We start from the raw sequence: 18,580 nt of genomic DNA on the forward strand, positions 1-18,580 counted from the left end.
TGCAGGTTTGATTCCTGTATGGGACAGCTGCATATTTCTGAATTGCACAAAGTTGGAGTGATGATCCTCAGGATCCTTTTAAACTCTACAATTCTGCTACACTCACCAGAACCCTGCGAGGGAGGCCAGGCTGAGAGAGGCAGTGACTAGCTCCCAAGATCGCCCAGTGAGCTTGCTGGCCAGGAGGGGACTTGAACTCAGGTCTTAGTCCCACACTGCAGCCACCACACCAGCACTTGGAGTCCTGGGCACAAATGGTGGCAAAATTGGGCTTCAAAGCATCTCTTCGCTTTCAAAAGCACAGCTGTGGGGGAGGGAGATGATTCATGGGGCGCAAGGGAAAAGGAAAGGCATTCCTGGAAAGGCCAGACCCCCCCCCCCTTTGTAGTCTTTCTCCCTCCATTTTGCTAAAATGGAGCCAACTGACCAGGCTACACCCCTGAGCACAAGGGAAGTCCCTGTCCCACTCTGTTCTGCCTTGGTCAGACCACACCTGGAACAGCGCGTCCAATTCTGGGCACCACAATTGAAGGATGTTGACAAGCTAGAACAGGGGTAGCCAACCTTTTTATACCTACCGCCCACTAATGCTTCTTTCTTGATGGTAAAATTTCCTTACCGCCCACCAGTGCTTGATGGAAGGATTCAGCTTGTGCCGCAGAACCCCTAAGCCAGAACATGTGCAGAGGGCAGCAAATGAGATGACCAAGTGTCTGGAAACTAAGCTTTATGAGGAACGGTTGAAGGAGCTGGGTATGTTTAACCTGGAAAAGAGGAGACTGAGAGGAGATAGAAGAGCCATCTTCAAACATCTAAAGGGCTGTCACATGGAAGAAGGAGCCAGTTTGTTTTCTTCTGCTCTGGAGGGTAGGACTCGAACCCATGACTTCAAGTTACAAGAAAGGAGATTCCAACTAAACATCAGGAAGAACTTTCTGACAGTGAGAGCTGTTTGACAGTGGAACAGACTCCCATGAGAGGTGATGAGCTCTCCTTCCTTGGGGATTTTTAAGCAGAGGTTGGATGGCCATCTGTCAAGGATGCTTTAGTCGAGATTCCTGCATTGCAGGGGGTTGGACTAGATGATCCTTGGGGTCCCTTCCAAGTCTACGATTCCATGACCTCAGAAGTTGGTGGACTCTCCTTCATTGGAGGTTTTCAAACGGAAGTTGGATGGACCTCCATCCATCGGGGTTTCTTTAGCTCCTCCGTTTCCTGGCAACTGGGACTCAGAAGCATGGATGCCTCCAGCCGTGGAGGCACAGCCTGGGAGACTGCCCTCTCCTCCCTCCGTGGCAGAGTGGCAGAAAAAGAAAGCACCCAGAATGATCTTGCACTCTTTCGCGACTGAGCTTTGAAACGGATTCCGGCTGGAACCTGGTCAACATGTGCCTTGAGCAGCCCAGGAGTGTGTGGCCGCGAGATCAAGAGCAGCCTGGTGGATTTGGCGGACGCTGCCAAGCCCCATTCACAATTAAGTTCCCAATTAAAGAGGAGGGAAAGAGAGAAACTCCCAGGGTCGTAGTTCCACCATTGCTTTGTCTTATTGAACACCTCCAGTAAAACCTGACAATCATCAGGGCACTTATACACAGCCAACAATCCACAGGTTTGCTTGAATACATTCTTTCTGCGACACGGGGACATTCTGAATTCGTCACCAGGCTAAAACTCTTGTCTACTTAGTCTTAGAGAGACACAACAATAATCTGCTTTGGCTAAATACAGAGGGGTTGTAGCCCCACTCTAAATAATTCCAGCTCGACCCCCACCCACCCGGCCTCCCCTTCAGCATCACCTGTTTCTAGAGCTTTCACTGGGCATTGCCCAAATCTGTCCAAGCTTTCGTCTTCATGCAACAAATAATCATATTTGCAAAACCAATTAGGGCCATGTTTTCGTTTTGTTTCGGGGGGGGGGGGAGGTTTAGAACTTCAAGAAATGCGCAGGTTTGTGGGAAATAGCCCTGTCGCTGTACAATAGGCATGGCAAGACAAATGGAGCTTCCAGTCTTAGAGGCAGTGTACCTGGATGATCAGCGTTAGCCCCCTTCCCTCCAAACTCCATGTGTTCAACCTGGCTGGACACGCAGTTGACTCTTTGAGCGCAGGTAATGGGGCACCCCCCTAGCTTAGCAGGTGCAAGGCAAGGGCAGCTCTGGCACAAGCCCAGCTGTGCCCCCTGCCTGCGGCTGCCACTTCACTCTGCCCCATGGCAAGAAAGGGCCCGGCAGAAAGAGAGTGCTTTGGCTGCAGAGCGCTGATTTGTTCCTTCCTTCCAGCCGCAGCTCAAATGCGAGGCAAACTGCTCAAACATTCTCCTCTTTTGTAGATCCATTTCCCAGTGGATCACACCTGGAACAACCCATCAGCTGACTGGTGCAGAGAGGGCGCCTTCAAAAGCGCTTGCAGTAACTGTGGATTGGCAGGTACGGCAAGCGCCTCTGAAGTCTGGGAGTGGTTCAAACCTAATGGAGACATGCAAATTGAAAATTGCAATGGAGCGGGCTGGCACTGCCATCGTCAGGTGTGCAGCAGGTGGGCACAGGTTGGGGAACCACATTGTAGCACTGTGGGCCTTATGAATGTACCGGACCCTGCAATCATTCTCTGAGGCCTCTCTCCCTGTGCCTCCTCAAGAGGTCCGGAGGGTGACAACACAAGAAGAGGGCCTTTTCTGCAGTGGCTCCCTGTTTGTGGGATGCTCTCCGCAAGGAGGTTTGCCTGCCGCCTTCATTATACACCTTTAGGTGCCAGGTGGAAACGTTCCGTCTTCAACCAGGTCTTTGGCTGATTGACACCCAATGCCCTCTTAAAATGTGTTGGGGAGCAGGGACTACGGGGTTTTTGAAATGCATTTTGTGTTTTTATCATCTTGTGATTAACCACCCTGAAACCTGCGGCATACAAATAGGGCGGCATACAAATTTAACCAATAATCAGTGCTCTCCCCCCCCCCACGGGGCACTCCTGGGTACACAGTACCAGCACTTGTTTTCTTAGCAGAAAAGCACTGGTTAAAAATGTGGCACTTAGTGTAAGAACTTCATAGTGAGTACCGGCACCTTTTTTTCCTAGAAGAAAAGCACTGCAAATAATAATAATAATAATAATATTTTCGGTTCATGGGCCAGAGGTCCCATCACCTACGTTCCTGCCAATGGGTCACCCCCCCTGCCTGACTTCTTGGAATACTCCTTGAGCAAGCTGCACTTCCTTCTCAAACCAGGAGAGGGTCAGGTTCTTGGTCTCACACAATATTTGCAGAACTGGGCAACCTGCCAGATTGGCAGCTGGCTTGGCTTGCTGCCCCTCTCCCACCGGCCCCCTGGAAAGAGCCTTTTCCCCTTCTGACATTAGCACCCACCCCACTCCCCCCCCCGCACACACCCCAGTTTGCCCTGCCAGCTTTCCCAAGCTGAATATTCATTCCCACATTCGCATTACCCCACTAAGACAAAGTCACTGCTCGCTTTGAAAAGAAAACCAAACGTACAATGGAAGGAGGGTGTTGTTGGGAGGAGAGTGGGGGGCGGAGAGAAGAAAATAGCCCCATTTACTTCCAGGAAGAGAGTCAAGGTTCCCTCTGGGGGGTTTTTTGAGGGGGAAGTCTCTGATAATCTATAAAAAGCAAGCTTGTTAGAAAGACTCAGCCAGGAGGATTACAAGAAAGGTTTTTGAATCAGCCGCTGGTTCTGGTAAGGCTGGGGAGGGGGGAGAAGAGTTCTCTATCAAAAACCTACTGGATCAGGGAAGGGAGGGGGAACCACCATACTAACTTGGCTAGAAAAAGGATAACTGGGTCTGTAGAAATGGAAGCATCCGAAAGGGAACTAAGGCCAGGAAAAAGAAGCCTGAAGGTGTCAGCCAGGATAGATCAGCTGGTTAGAGCCTGGTGCTGAGAACACCAAGGTTGCAGGTTCGATCCCCTTATGGGACAGATGCATATTCCTGCATTGCAGGGGGTTGGACTAGATGATCCTCATGCTCCCTTCCAACTCTACGATTCTATGATGTCCAGCATCCTCTTGGAGGAGCATTTCTGGAGGACCAAAAAGGTGCCCCACCAGCTACCCACTTCAGAGCCACGTCGCCTGTCCGCTTCCGCCAGGAGGAGAACCATCGGGGCAGCCTCCTCACCTCCCCACCTCTGGCCAGGCTCAGTTGCTCTCCACCAGCTTGGCCAAGTCCTGCCGCAGCTCGCTCAGCTCAAAGATCTTCATGTCCATGATTTCTGCCACCTTGGCCACTTCGTGGTACATCTTCTCCCGCTCAGAAAGCGTCTCCGACAGAGACTGCTCAGCCAGGCGAAGGCGCCGCTCCAAGTCTGTGTTGCGCCTCTCCAAGTCCTGGCGAGAAAAAGGAGGAGAGGAGAATGACCTCAGGGTCCCTGGGGTCATGAGGGACCCTCCTGCTGGCCGCCCCAGGACCATCGCCCCCCGGGGAAGAGCACCTGGGTTGCACACAGACCATCTCGCAGTTAGTTCCCCAGAAATGTTCTATCCATGTTTCTTTTGCGGGGGTCTTGTGTGAGTGCCTGGAGGTGGTTGGAGGATGGATGGCTGAAATGGATTGAGGCTGAATCCTGACAAGACAGAAGTGCTATTTCAGGGTGATGGGGGGTGGGTGGGTGTGGTCCTGAATGGAGTCAGTGTGAAGGACCAGGTCCGCAGCCTGGGGGTGATTTTGGACCATGGAGGCGCAGGTCAACTCTGTGTCCAGGGCAGCTGTCTACCAGCTCCATCTGGTACGCAGGCTGAGACCCTCCCTGCCCTCAGACTGTCTCACCTGAGTGGTGCATGCTCTGGTTATCTCCCGCTTGGACTACTGCAATGCACTCTACGTGGGGCTACCTTTGAAGGTGACTCAGAAACTACAACTTATCCAGAATGTGGCAGCCAGACTGGTGGCTGGGAGCAGCTGCCGAGACACCAGTCCTGAAAGACCTACATTGGCTCCCAGTACTTTTCCAAGCTAGGGACAAGGGTGACGCTGTGGTCTAAACCACAGGGCCTAGGTCTTGCCTATCAGAAGGTCGGCGGTTTGAATCCCCGCGACGAGGTGAGCTCCCGTTGCTCGGTCCCTGCTCCTGCCAACCTAGCAGTTCGAAAGCACGTCAAAGTGCAAGTAGATAAATAGGTACCGCTTCAGCGGGAAGGTAAACGGCGTTTCCATGCGCTGCTCTGGTTCGCCAGAAGCGGCTTAGTCATGCTGGCCACATGACCTGGAAGATGTCTGCAGACAAACACCGGCTCCCTCGGCCAGTAAAGCGAGATGAGTGCTGCAACCCCAGAGTCGTCCGCAACTGGACTTAACAATCAGGGGTCCCTTTACCTTTACCTTTCCAAGCACAAATCAAAGTGTTGGTGCTGACCTTCAAAGCCCTAAATAGACTCGGCCCTGTATACCCGAAAGAGCGTCTCCACCCCCCATCATGCAGCCCAGACACGGAGGCCCAGCTCCGAGGGTCTTCTGGGGGTTCCCTCCCTGCGAGAAATGAGGTTACAGGGAACCAGGCAGAGGGCCTTCTTGGTGCTGGCACCTGCCCTGTGCAATGCCCTCCCATCAGTTGTCAAGGAGATAAAGAACTATACAAGCTTTAGAAGACATCTGAAGGCAGCCCTGTATAGGGGAGTTTTTAATGTTTTGATGTTTCATTATGTTTTGATGTGTCTTGGAAGCCACCCAGAGTGGCTGGGGCAACCCAGTCAGAAAGGTGGGGTACAAATAATAAAAATAATTGTTGTTACAGGAATTGGCACGCAGGCCTAAGTCACTTAGGGGGTGGCAAACCAATGTTTTTAATCGGGAGCAAATGGGGTTGGGGAAAAGTTGGTGCTTCTCCTCAGGGGGATTTGGCCGAGTCACCATTGCAGCTGCCCCTAATCCCCCCCTCCTGCCCCCCATTACCTGCACCTTCTGGCGGGTGTCCTCACACTCTTCATCCGTCTCCCAGCTTCCTCCTTTCTGCCCCTTTAGCTGCCGTAGTTCCTGGTCGTTTAAAAAAAGACACAAACAGGAATGGAAGAACGTTCCTTTTGGCCCTTCCTAGTCTGCAATGCTATGATTCTATGAAACTAAAAAGAGAACTATACCTTTAAAGAGCACGGCTCCCCCCAAAATCCTGGGAACTGTAGTTTACTGCTAACAATGCTACATCTATCAAGAACTTCCTGACAGTAAGAGCTGTTCGACAGTGGAATTTGCTGCCAAGGAGTGTGGTGGAGTCTCCGTCTTTGGAGGTCTTTAAGCAGAGGCTTGACAACCATATGTCAGGAGTGCTCTGATGGTGTTTCCTGCTTGGCAGGGGGTTGGACTCGATGGCCCTTGTGGTCTCTTCCAACTCTATGATTCTATGATTCTATGATCCCAAGCACCATTAGCAAACTACAGTTCCCAGGATTCTCTGGGCAAGGGGGGTCACAAGCTTTACATGTGATATGTTTGGAGGCCCTCCCAGTGTCCCTATTTTCCAGGGACAGTCCCAGATTTACAAAAGCTGTTCCAGTTTCTGATTTGACACTGGAACATCCCGCTTTTCCTTAGAATGTCCCTCTTTTCAGTGGAGAAATATTGGACTGCTATGCAACCCACAAGCCAAGGAGCCTTTAGAAGACATCCAAATGCAGCCCTGGATAGGGAATTTTTTTTTAACGTTTCATGTTTTCTTGTGCTTTTATATATGTTGGAAGATGCCTAGAGTGGCTGGTGCAACCTAGTCACATGGGCAGGGTGTTGTTGTTGAATAGGACATCCTTCTCTTCATTGGGGAGATGTTGGAGGATATGTGTCCACAGCCTTGGTCAGACAGCCCTCCCCCCAACCCCATTATTTGTTTTGCAAAACGTGGTTTGGTTGCAGCTTTCAAAACTACAGAGGACGCTCGGGTTGCGAACGTGATCCGTGCAGGATGCATGTTCGCAACCCGCAGCGGCACGTCTGAGCACAGGTGGGTTGCGATTTGGCACTTCTGCGCATGCGTGACTGCTGAAACCCGGAAGTAACCTGTTCCGGTACTTCCGGGTTTTGGCGGTCCATAACCCGAAAAAACGCAACCTGAAGCCTCTGTAACCCGAGGTATGACTGTATTAAAATGAAAAGGGATGCATTCTGACCAACTTTCCACCCCCTTGCAGGATGCAATGGCTGAGAGGCTAAACAAGCCCAATCGCCAACCTGGCGCCCTCTGGGTGGCTTAGACTACAACTCCCAGCAGCCCCAGGCAGCAATGAGCCAACTCAGAGGGCCGATGCCAGGAGCACAGAGGCAATTAACGCACCTGCCCCTCTGGATAGTCACATTTCTGCATGCAATAACCTATTTTCCCTAATACAACCCCCACTGTGTGTTATTTTGACCATGCCACTTTAGGAATACTTGACACCATTGCTTTTTTTTCTAGAAAAAGAGGTGCAGGAACTCCCCCCCTTTTTTTTGACGGACAACCCCAATTTCTCCCCGATGCCTACTCATGAGTTTGATGTATTGGCATAATAAGAATATACACCTCTGTATATTAATGTATGGTAATGTAACAGTGTTTCTTCTTTGTCGTTCACATTCTTTTTTTCTCACTCTCTCTTTTTTATAAATGAAATTCTTCTAATAAAATAGTAACCTAGTCTCAAATCCCGGGGCTCAGCACATGCTCAGAGGAACTCTCGCTCCTTCATTTACGTCCACAGGGCTGGACCACAGCACTGCCCGGGGGACACCTCAGGCACCTAGCAAATTGCAACAAAGCCCCCCCCCCCCTGATCCTAAGAGGCTGCAGCTTAGCCCACTCCCTGCTTTACCGAAATGCTAATTCTTAGTGCTATGAGTCGGGGGGGGGGGCATGGAGTAGAGAGCACAGAGCCTCTTCTCACCAGCGCACGAGTTTCTGCCTTGCGCAGCATTCTCGGAAAGGCGGATCTGCGTCTAGAGCAGGCGCCTGCCCTGTAATTAAACCTCTGCTTTAAACTGTTAATTTAATTGGCGCCCCAGCAAGAGCAGAGGTGGAGTGTGGGCTCCTGGCAGCTGCTGGCGTGGAAAGGAGAGCGATGGAGGAGGGAGCAGAGCTGGCAGGGCCAGGAGGGATGGGGGAACTCCAGCTAATCTGTCGTGGGGGGGTGTGAAAGAGAGGGGGGTGTTGGTCTGTTGGGGCAATAGGGGCAGCCCTGTGCCCAGTCGAGAGGGAGTGTGCAAAAGGGATTTGAGAGCCTGTCCTGATGTCTCATCCAGCAATAAGACCATGAGGCAACAGTGGCTCTCATAAGGCATGTCGCCACCCTGGTGTGGCAGGAAGATTCCAGGACAGCTAAGAAGCATTTATACATTTCTGTGTAATATTGCATAGCATCAAAATTTGTTTCTTTTTATTTGCAGAATGTGGGAAGATATCTTTTCAAAATGAGAGTAAGGTACCAAGATCCGGAATCGGCATGGCGAACTGTTTCAAAAGGACTGGAGCAAATTTATATTTTATATGAAAGAAAATTGTAAACATTTGAAAACGTTTGTAGGCTTGAGTTGAAATGTTTCGTAATGTGAAAATAAGGAGCTGCTTTACATATAAGGAGGTGAATGTCAAAAGAAGATATAAGGTAAAAAAGTGGCTATAGAAATGCGAGGAATTTGTAAAAGATGTTTGGAAGTCAGAAAGAGGGAGGGAAGGAGGTCGATGCCTTGTTTGAGCAAGTTATGGATTTATGTAATGAAAATGTAATGAAATATGGAAAACTCCATTAAAAATTATGTTAAAAAAGAAAAAGAGAGAGTAAGGTACCAGGAACAAATATGAGAGATCTGAATACAGCAAGGCTTTTTTGTGTTGATGAAAATTTATGGGAAAAGCCACGGCAGAAAACCACCGTCTGATATCGTAAGCTTTGCCTCTGAGCCACCAGGAGGGCGACAGCGGCCCCTCACCTCGTCCCTGGCTTTCACCAACTGCTCCAGTTCTTCCAGGGCTGGGCTGGACTCCTCCTTGGCCTCCCCTGAGGACTCGTGGACTCTCTGGGCTTCCAGCTCGGCCACCTGAGGGAGAGGATGAGAGAACGGACAGGTTGAGGGGCAGAAGAGACGAAGGACAGCACCCCAGCTCCCCAAGGCTGGGCGCCAGCAGGGTGGGGAGCCGGATGCCGCAGAGCCCTCCATCACACCCGAGGGCAGGAGCCTGGCTTAGGGGGTGCGGGGCAGGGCTGGGTGCCCCACCTCTCCTCCATACGGTATTCTGCCAGGCCCTCCTGGCACCTTCCCTGACATCTTTTTTTAAAATAATAATTTCTATTCACTTTTCAAAAGTTCAACATACATACTTTAATACATAATAAGTTGGTCTTTTCCAGATTTCCCGGCCCATTTTCCGCGGTGTTTTACTCCCCCCCCCCCCACTGCACAATGCCTTCAATGTCTTATACCAATAACTCATCAATGCTGTTCTCTCAAATTCCTTCCGTTGCTCATATTTCTAATCCAGCTCGCGAGTTCACCAAACTACACTATTTCCCTAAATAGTCTGAAAAGGACGTCCATTCTTCCAAAAAAACTGTCATTGCCAGAGTCTCTTACTTTGGCTGTCAACTTTACCAATTCCACGTAGTTCGTCACCTTACTTATTCATTCTTCTTTGGTGGGAACTTCTGCCTCCTTCCATTTTTGTGCATAGAGAATCCTAGCTGCTGGTGTTACATACATAAAGAACCGAATCATCTTTTTTTGAACGTCTGTCCCTATAATTCCTAAGAAAAAGGTTTCCGGTGGGGTGGGGGGGTGTTTAATCACTTTAAACATCTTTTTTATCTCATTATACATCATTTCCCGCAAAGCCCTCACTTCCTCACAAATGGTGGAGAAAAGATCCACCTGCCGGTTTACACTTTCAGCAGTTATGCCTTCCCCAACATCCTTTTTTGTGCCAGGCAAAAACTTCTTTGACGGACTAGTAGGGTGACTAAGGCATAAGAAGGGTGAGCCCCTTTGGCCCTCGGGGTGTGATTGGACTACAACTCCCATCAGCCATGACCGCTGAGCATGCTGGGAGATGTAGTTCAGCAACATCCAGAAGGTCACCAGCCCCACCGTAAATTGTAAAACTTGTCGCTGTTGGGGGTGTTTGGTGGTTTCCCCCCCCCCCTTTCTGTAATAATATTTTATTCTTTTTTCTATATAGAAAGTTACATTTCTTGCTCAACAATTATATTCCAATTCAACCAAACTAGTGACTTCCCGCTCACCCAACATCAATGTTTATAATTCAAATTACATATATTGCATTTTAAGTTTCCGTCTTATCTAATTTCATCCTCTCTAACATGTTTCTTAATACGTTCTGCTGGTTTTTTTATACTTCAAACCCCACAGGGGTCTTTGCATATGGGAAATAACTTTTAGATGGACTAGAAAAAGTTTCCAGTCTTCTTTAAAGAGTTCTAAATTTATATCTTTTATCAGTGCTGTCAATTTTGCCATCTCTGCATATTCCACTATTTCCATCGGCCATTCTTCCTTGGGTTTCTCTCCTCCTTCCTTTTCTGGGCACAGAGAATCGCTGTCCCTGGAGCCAAGGCTTCCTTTGGGATTTTGCTGTCTGGGATCCAGGAGGAAGCATTCTGGCCTCTTGGAAAATCACTTTAATTTGTTTATTGATTTCATTATAGATCATATCCCAAAAGGTCGTTGCTGCAGGTGAATGGCGCACAATTGAGAAGACCCATAATCGAGAAGATCCATTTATGGGTGCTAAATTCCAGCCTTGCTCAGGGCACCACCATATCCCCAAAGATGACCAGGCAGAGCGCAGCCATCAATCACCTTTGATCAATTATAGCCAATTTGTGGGGGGCAACCAAAGCCGTCTTCCGAAAGACAAGGCCTTTTGCCAATCAGGAGAGCGTAGGCATTGGAGCAGCAATATTGAGCTAGATGGGGCCGCTGGCCTGGCTCCAAGGCAGCTCCCATGTTCCTGAGACGGAAGCCATGCTTCGATGCGCCCTTTCTCGCAGCACAAAGGAGGCGACCTCGGGTGTCCTCCCTCCTCCTCCTCCTCCTGCCCCTCCTCACAAAGCCAGGCCAGTTGATGCAAAAGCGTCCAGCGACAGGGCGGCAACCTCAGGCCTGAGTTGTGGGAAGCTGTGCTGGCAGCCCTAGGCACCATTGCAAAAACCCCACAACAACAACAACCCATCAGAGAGGTAGCCTCTCTTCCGAATGCCGCTGCCTGCAGAACGGGGTCGGCTGGAGAGAGAGGGAATGTCAATTATTCATCAAGACTACATTTTTAGAAGTGCATTCTTCAAGCCTGCAGCTGCTGCTTTGGAAAGGCGGGGGGGGGGGGGGAGTCTGGCGGGATGAGCCTTGGGAGAGAGCGAGATCCCAGGGACAAATCTGGAACCTCAGACGTTTGAGGAAAGGAAGATTCTAGCCCTCATGGCTATGGAGACAAGCTGAAGGAGGCAAGGGCGATCTTGCAGGATCAGAAGAAGAGAGGTTCTGTTTGGGGGTTCATGTCCTGTTTGGGGGCTTCCCTGTGGGGCAGTTGGCCGGCCACTGTGAGAACAGGATGCTGGGCTTAGCTGGGCCCCTTTGGCCGGATCCAGCCCCCAGGCTCTTCTGACATTCCACATACCCAGTAGGTGGCTGTGTTCTGCATAGAGGTTTCTCTTTCAAGGCCCCCAAATGCCCCCCCCCCCGCAGTAACTCAGAGCAGGGCTTTCAGTGTGGCCTGTTGTTTTTCGAGGGGCTTTCCCGAATTTGTTACTCACAAATTTGTTTCCGTTCCATATTACAGTTGTGTTTTTAGCCTTGCAAAAGGCCTCAGGGTTTCAAAACATGACCCCCAAAGCCTCCAGCATGCAAAAAACAAATAATAAACACAGTAAGATCCGCTGGAAATGTTAACTCTCCCCCCGCCAAATACTGAAGTGAAATTTTAAAAACACACATCAGTCAAAGAGTGGTGTTACAACCGATGTGCTGGAAATGATGGGCTGGAGTCATTCAGGCGATTGAGTCTGCTCAGAGGATGACTTACGCAGGAGAGATCACCTTGATATTTCCTGAAAGCGAAGCCGCCTTGCAGAGAATTGCCTCCAGAATCCACCACTTCCCTCCCTACCAGCAAAGGAATTTCAGCTCCAGTGTCTGCATTTAAGTTGATTTATTTAAAAGGCTGACAGCTCACCTTTCCCTGTTCGAGGTGTTTGCGGGCGAAACTGGGGTTGTCATATTTCAACAAGTAAAAACCAGGACACCCCAAAAGTTGTTGAGTTGTTTTTTACGAAAACACACACACACAAAAACCCCACACGATTTTTCGATTGACTTGCCTAAGATCCAGGACAAAGTGCAAACTTTTGGGAATTCCCCTCAGATGTCAATTCCACCTTTGAAATCCCAGTAATGTCTGGGAAAATCCAGCCATATGGCAGCCCTAACAAAATTCAGTTTTTTACGGTTAACATTTCGAAAGAGGGAGAAGGAATGTGTGTGTGTGTGTGTGTGTGTATCAGAGGCAAAAAGAGGGGTGGGGAACTCCCTTCCTCCCCCCCAGAAATCAGGAGGGGCTGTAGCTCAGCGGCAGAGCCCATGCTTTCCACAAATAAGGTCCTGAGTTCAGTTCCCATCATCTCCAGGTGGGGCAGGGAAGGCCCCCTGTCTAAGAGCGGGCAGAGATGCTGCCACGAATGCAGAGCGCAATGAGCTGGGGGGGGGGTGTCACTGGGTCTGACGGCACAAGGCTCCTAGTTCAATTAGCCCCTTAGCCAGAAGCTTGAGGGCTAGATCCTTGGCTTATTTCAATGAACCGTGCCGAAGTTCTGTGGCAGGACATGTGCTTTGCCTGCAGAAGGTTCGGGGATTAAACCTGCAGCTCTGGCGTTATCAACACCATGCTCTAACCAACGGAGCTATGCATGCGCTGACAATGGCCAAAAAGCGAGGTGCGAGGGTGAGAGAAAGAGACAGAGGGCATGGTGTATTTCCCAGTCCCCGTCCTCCACACACACACACACCCCCCGCTGGCAAAAAAGAGTTGTACCAGTCAGGGTGGGGCAGTGACCTCTCCTTTGTCTGCAAAGACTGAAGTGGGGGGGGGGCTTGACAAGAAGTGGCTGCGCTCTCTCTCTGTTTCTCTCCCCCTCTCCCTCTCCCGCTTCCCCCCCCCCAACCTGACGACCTTGGGCGGGAGCTAATATTAGCAAGCAAGGAGCGTCTTTCGCCACGCCATGCAATGAAGCCAGGGACGTGCACAGCGACCTCTGAGAGAGGAATTACACGCATGCCTCTCTCTCTCTCTCTCTCTCTCCTGCCACATGGAAATACTTCCCCAGAGATGAGCGGCGGATCTGGTGCCGATTCCCCCAAGCTCTGAGTGTCTGGGGCGTATCCTGATGAAACTATCCTCTGCGGGGACCTATCCCCAAAGCGTCAGCTTCTGCGGGGAAATGGGGGCGGATTCCGCCAGAGCTCTATGTGCAGAGCGATCGGGTGAGTTGCTCAGAGAGGGAGCTGCCCAAACTAAAGTCTCCTGCTGGCTGCTAAAAATGTTAAAAGCCCTATATGATATATATGGGGGGAGAGAACCCAGGCAGCACCAACGACACATTCCAGTCCGGCCGCCACGGCACAAGGTGAGGCTAGAGAGCACCCTTTGCACCCCGGTCGTGATCCGCTTGGTCAAAACAACACATATCAGCAACATTAAGATCACAGACCATGCACCAGTAGAATCATAGAATGGCAGAATTGGAAGGGACCACAAGGGTCATCTAGTCCTACCCCCTGCAATGCAGGAGCATTTTGCCCAATGTGGGACTCAAAGACCCCCCAAAACTACTTTGTGAAGAGACTGAGTTGCTGATCAGGGCTTGCTCACCTCCCTTCCCTCAGCCTCCACTGGGGAGTGGGCAGTTCTGTCCTGTCCCTCTTCTAGGGGTCATTGCTAGCACCCAATCGCCCTAAATGCAGAGATGCTGCAGAACCACCTGACCTCAGAGGAGGCTGTCTTTTTTGGGGGGGTGAGGGATTAGAGAGGTACTTATCCTACCACCCCTGTGCAGCCAGCATCTCCTGGGCTCACAGAGGCTGCATGGTCAAAGTCCAGAGGCTTCCGCCCTGAAGACCATATAGCACTGGTCCTAAAGGATCTTTATCGGCTCCCAGTTATGTTTCCAAGCACAATTCAAAGTGTTGGTGCTGACCTTTAAAGCCCTAAACGGCCTCGGTCCTGTAGACCTGAAGGAGCGTCTCCACCCTCATTGTCCAGCCCAGACACTCAGGTCCACCTCCGAGTGTCTTCTGGTGGTTCCCTCGCTGCGAGAAGTGAGGATACAGGGAACCAGGCAGAGGGCCTTCTCAGTGGTGGCACCCGCCCTGTGGAACACCCTCCCATCAGATGTCAAGGAGATAAAAAACTATACAACCTTTAGAAGACCTCTGAAGGCAGCCGTGTATCGGGAAGCTTTTTAATGTTTGATGTTATATGATATTTTTATATCTGTTGGAAGCCACCCAGAGTGGCTGGGGCAACCCAGCCATTTGGGTGGGGTATAAATAATAAAATTATTATTACTATTACTATTACTATTACTATTACTATTACTATTACTATTACTACTACTATTCACAGCAAAACCACAGCCCCTCTTACTCCCATAGAATCAGTGCCTATTGGTGTCATAGAACTGTAGAGTTGGAAGGGAACCCAGGAGTCATCTAGTCCAACCCCTTGCAATGCAGGAATGCTGCCCAGAGCCGTCTCTGGGTGGGCTCGAACCACGAACCTTCTGGTTAACAGCCAGGAATGGCATATGAAATGGATGGACTCTGCTGAAATGTCAAAACTGACTGCCAAATTAAGAGGACATAATGACGAAGTGTCTAAGGAAGAATGGAGGCCACAGGTGGATTACCTATCCAATTACCCCCCGTATATGAAGTCGCCGCAGGCAGGGTTTGAAATATAAGCAGCGGAATAATGGAAGATTAAGCAAAACTCTCGCCTTGAAACTTCCCTTGTACCACCAAGACCATCACCTGGAGCAGAATGTCATGGTGCCCTGAGATCAGGACAGCGGTGAAGTGCGCTGCGCAAAGATGGTGGCCATCTCGGTCAGCCCCCCAGCCAGGCTCCCACACCAAAGCCCCCCCCCGAAGGCCGCCCCCTCACCCGCTGCCGCAGGGTCTCCGTCTCCTCCTGGTAGGCCACCAGCTGCTTCTTCCATTGCTCCACGTTGGCATTGGCCTCGTTCAATGCGGCCACCAGCTTGTTGTTGTTGTCCTGCAGCGTGAAGAACTCTGCCTCCCACTGGACTTCGCAGACAGAGCTGGGAAGGAGACAGAGAGGGTCAGCGGTGGATGCCAATGGCCACAGAGTTGGAAGGGACCCCGAGGGCCATCTAGTCCAACCCCCTGCAAGGCAGGAATATTCTGCCCAAGATGCAGCTCAAACCCAGGACCCGGAGAGTCTTGCGCTTTGCCAACTGAGCTATCCCAGCTGCTGGGGAGTAAAATTTGAGATTTGAACAGGAATAAAATAGCCACCGTTCGGGTGCCCTTTCCCCAAGCCACCTCCGCCGCCCTCCTCACCCTTCGGAGAGCATCTTCTTGATACGCTCCCTCTCCGTCGTCATCTCCATGTCGGCGCTCTGGCTGCGGAAGAGCTTGTCATCTCCAGGTCCATTGGAACTGATGATGGGGCTGGGGAGGATCTGTGGGGCAGGAGAGCATGGGGAGGGGGCAGGTGAAGCAGAGCCCAAGTTCAGGTGCCCTCAAGAGCCACCTGTCGCATTCCAGGAAGGTGGGCTCTCATGCACGGACAAACACACCCTCCGAGGGGTCAAGGCCCCGTGCCACACTGGGAAATCCCAAACCTTCCAAAAATCCCAGGTGGTTCTCTTGCTATCCAAACCTAGAAGAACCCCCTCTCTTCCTCACCATAAACTTTTTTATGCTCCTCCTCCTCTGGAACTCCATGCCACTGGATGCTCAGAATTCAACTAGAACTGTCGCTTAGCACTTCAGAAGCATTGCTAAGTATTAAAATGGTGGCTTTATTTTTAACAAACGCTCCCTGCTCAATGCGAAGCTTCCCTTCTCTCCTCCTCCTCCTTCTCCAGGCCAAGGGACTGTTCACACTCCCTCCTCCGCATGTTCTGCTGATCCATCTGTGCCCAGACCGAGGAACATGGCGTCCTCCGCCCCCCAGATCCACCTGCCTGTCCCTTTTACCCAGGAGGAGCTGCCAAGGAGCAGCTGGGGGGGGGTACTGCAATGCTCCTGTGTCTTCACCTGCCCCACACCTGGTGTCAGGTATGGGAGAGGTGGGCAGGCTCAAAACAATTTCATGGGCCAAATTAGGACCCTGCTGGGCCTTGTCTTTCAGAGGTTCCCCCTGCCTGGTCTACATCCCAATGAGTCGGTTCAATTCCTAGTGAACTGGCCCATCCCCTGCTGCAGGGTTTTTGGAGGAACAGGACACCTGGCCTGCTTACCTGGTGGGACGTCAAACTGAGGGCCGGGCTGGTCAGCTCCGTCTTATCCTGCGACTTCTCCCTTGCCAGGCGAGCGGCTTCCTTGACCTCCTGAAACTTCTCTGCAAACTAAGCAGGAAAAACAAAACTGAGGGGTTCGGCCGCCATCTTGGATATTTGTAAAATGGATCAAAAAAGAGGCCCTGCCCTCTTCTACCTTGCTAGCTGTACAGCACCCTTTAACTCCTTTTTTATAATTTAGATTTTTTATTAGATTTCCCCAAAGTTTCCAAAGCTGCTAGGTAGGAGAACAAGAGCCAGAGAGTTGTGTGAGGGCTGAGCCGGAAGCTGGAGACACAGAGACCTGCTTGCTCTGTGCTGGACCCAAAGCTGTGACTAAGGAAGATCTCTTGGGGTGCGAATGCTGTGAGCCCCCCTCACAATGCTCAGGTCGTACTCATGTGTAGGACACCGCAGTCTCTGCCAAGCTTCCTTCCGACACTGAGCCCTGGTCAAGCAATTGGAACCCCCTGGAGTTTCCCACTGCTCAGAGTTTAGGGTAGTGCATCGCTTTGCACTGTGTGTTAAGTTTAATAAAAAAATAAACCCCGTTCCTTCCTTTCCTTGTCCTGCCCCTGAGTTCTTACCTGGGAGAGGTGCTGCTCAGAGGCAAATCCCAGGCCGTAGACGGTGTTTGCCCTGCTGTCGGCCCATTGGCCGAATTTCTGTGAGGTCTTGGTGAACGTCATGTTGGGGGTGATGGTGCTGTTGATGATGGCCTTTGGGGAGCAGAGAAAGGCAAGCGTTTTAAGGGTCTCCTTCGGCCTTAGGTCAAGAGAAAGTGGCAAGAGCAAAGCTTTCCTCCCTTTCTCAGAACACTAGAATTTGCAGACACCCAAGGAAGCTGAGGGATGGGAGATTCAGGGCAGAGGAAAGAAAACACTTCTTCATGCAACGCAGAGTTGGACAGAGGAACTCCCTGCCACAGTGACGGCCAACAACTTGGCTTCGAAAGAGGATTGCGTGGAGGAGAGGGCTACCAAAGGTTACTAGCCATGATGGCTGTGCTCTGTTTCTATAGATTATCTCTTTTAAAAATAAAAAAAGCTTTTCCAAAATGCATGCCTATAATGGGGTTTGTTTTCTCCTGCTCTTGCCGCCTCTCTCACCTTGGTGCCTCCCACACTGATGATTCGGTAGACGTTGCGTGTGGCATCGTAGAAGTAGGAGACGGTCAGGGCGTGCTTGCTGGTGGGAATCCAGTTCCTCTTGGTGGCCGGGTCGATCTGGAAGATGTGTGCCCTGGTGCTGAAGATCGGCTGCTCCCTGCAAAGGAGGGCGGGAGCAGAAGGGGGCGCTGAGCAGCGGCTGAGATTGGCAGCCAGCAATTGCTCCCCCACCCACCCAGCCCACCTCATGTGCTCTCCTGCTTAGTGCCAGGCTATATCTGAGAGACCTTATTCCCTGCAATGAACCTGCCTGGGCTCTGAGGTCTTGGGGCAGACGGTCCTCTCTTGGTACCACCACCCTCTCTGCGGGACGGTGGCTTCTTAGTTGCTCCCAGACAGCTTGCAAACTCTCCGTTCCTAGAGAAATTAGACCACCTCCCTTCTTGTCACTCACCTTTGGTCCCTTTCCCTAAAAACGAAGCTATGTTTCTGGTCCTCATTCTTCTGAATCAAAGGCTATAGGGAGATAGGAATCGGAGGGTTGATCTCCCAGCTCTAATGATTCAGCTATACCCATTCCCTGGAAACTGAAGCTCCCACCCCCTCCCCACCAAGCAACGAGATCGACTTATGGCAGCTCAAAGCTCAAAATCAAAAGAGGGATTTCAAAGTCTTGGCCTTTGTTAGTTCGAATGTTAACACAGAGACGCGGGGGAGCAGAGCGCGGAGATTAAGGCAAGGCTGTTACCTAATTGTTGACATTGGTTAATTCTGACCGAAGCAGATGGTTAGGTGACAAGTGGGGGTTGGGAGAGGGGTCTGAGGACGGTCATCAGGGTAGTCCTTTCTGTCCCTGGGCGAAATTCCCAGTTTGGCTGGGGTCTGGCGGGCGATTCATTTCCTAGCGATGGAAAATGACGGCTGTTAATTGACACACAAAACACAGGAGAGAAAGAGACCG

The 18,580-nt window shown here is 50.9% G+C and overlaps 1 protein-coding gene across 3 annotated transcripts in view; it reads right to left on the minus strand.

Annotated features, from left to right (window-relative positions):
• Positions 1–1,525: 1,525 nt before the first annotated feature.
• Positions 1,526–18,580, minus strand: part of HOMER3 (homer scaffold protein 3) — a 35,974-nt gene continuing 18,919 nt past the window's right edge. The window contains exons 3-11 of one of the 3 annotated variants that reach the window (XM_028713575.2): positions 18,368–18,520; positions 17,620–17,776; positions 17,098–17,229; positions 16,472–16,579; positions 15,567–15,688; positions 15,148–15,304; positions 8,910–9,017; positions 5,916–5,990; positions 1,526–4,348 (exon numbers count right to left, since the gene is read on the minus strand). In XM_028713575.2, coding sequence (XP_028569408.2) covers positions 4,160–4,348; positions 5,916–5,990; positions 8,910–9,017; positions 15,148–15,304; positions 15,567–15,688; positions 16,472–16,579; positions 17,098–17,229; positions 17,620–17,776; positions 18,368–18,381 — 1,062 coding nt within the window. In that variant the 5' untranslated portion in view covers positions 18,382–18,520 and the 3' untranslated portion in view covers positions 1,526–4,159. Of the gene's footprint in view, positions 4,349–5,909; positions 5,991–8,909; positions 9,018–15,147; positions 15,305–15,566; positions 15,689–16,471; positions 16,580–17,097; positions 17,230–17,619; positions 17,777–18,367; positions 18,521–18,580 lie in introns of all 3 variants that reach the window. The other 2 variants (XM_028713574.2, XM_028713576.2) reach the window with 2 other exon arrangements.

Source organism: Podarcis muralis, chromosome 18 (assembly GCF_964188315.1).
Source record: "Podarcis muralis chromosome 18, rPodMur119.hap1.1, whole genome shotgun sequence".
NCBI classification, from domain to species: Eukaryota; Metazoa; Chordata; class Lepidosauria; order Squamata; family Lacertidae; genus Podarcis; species Podarcis muralis.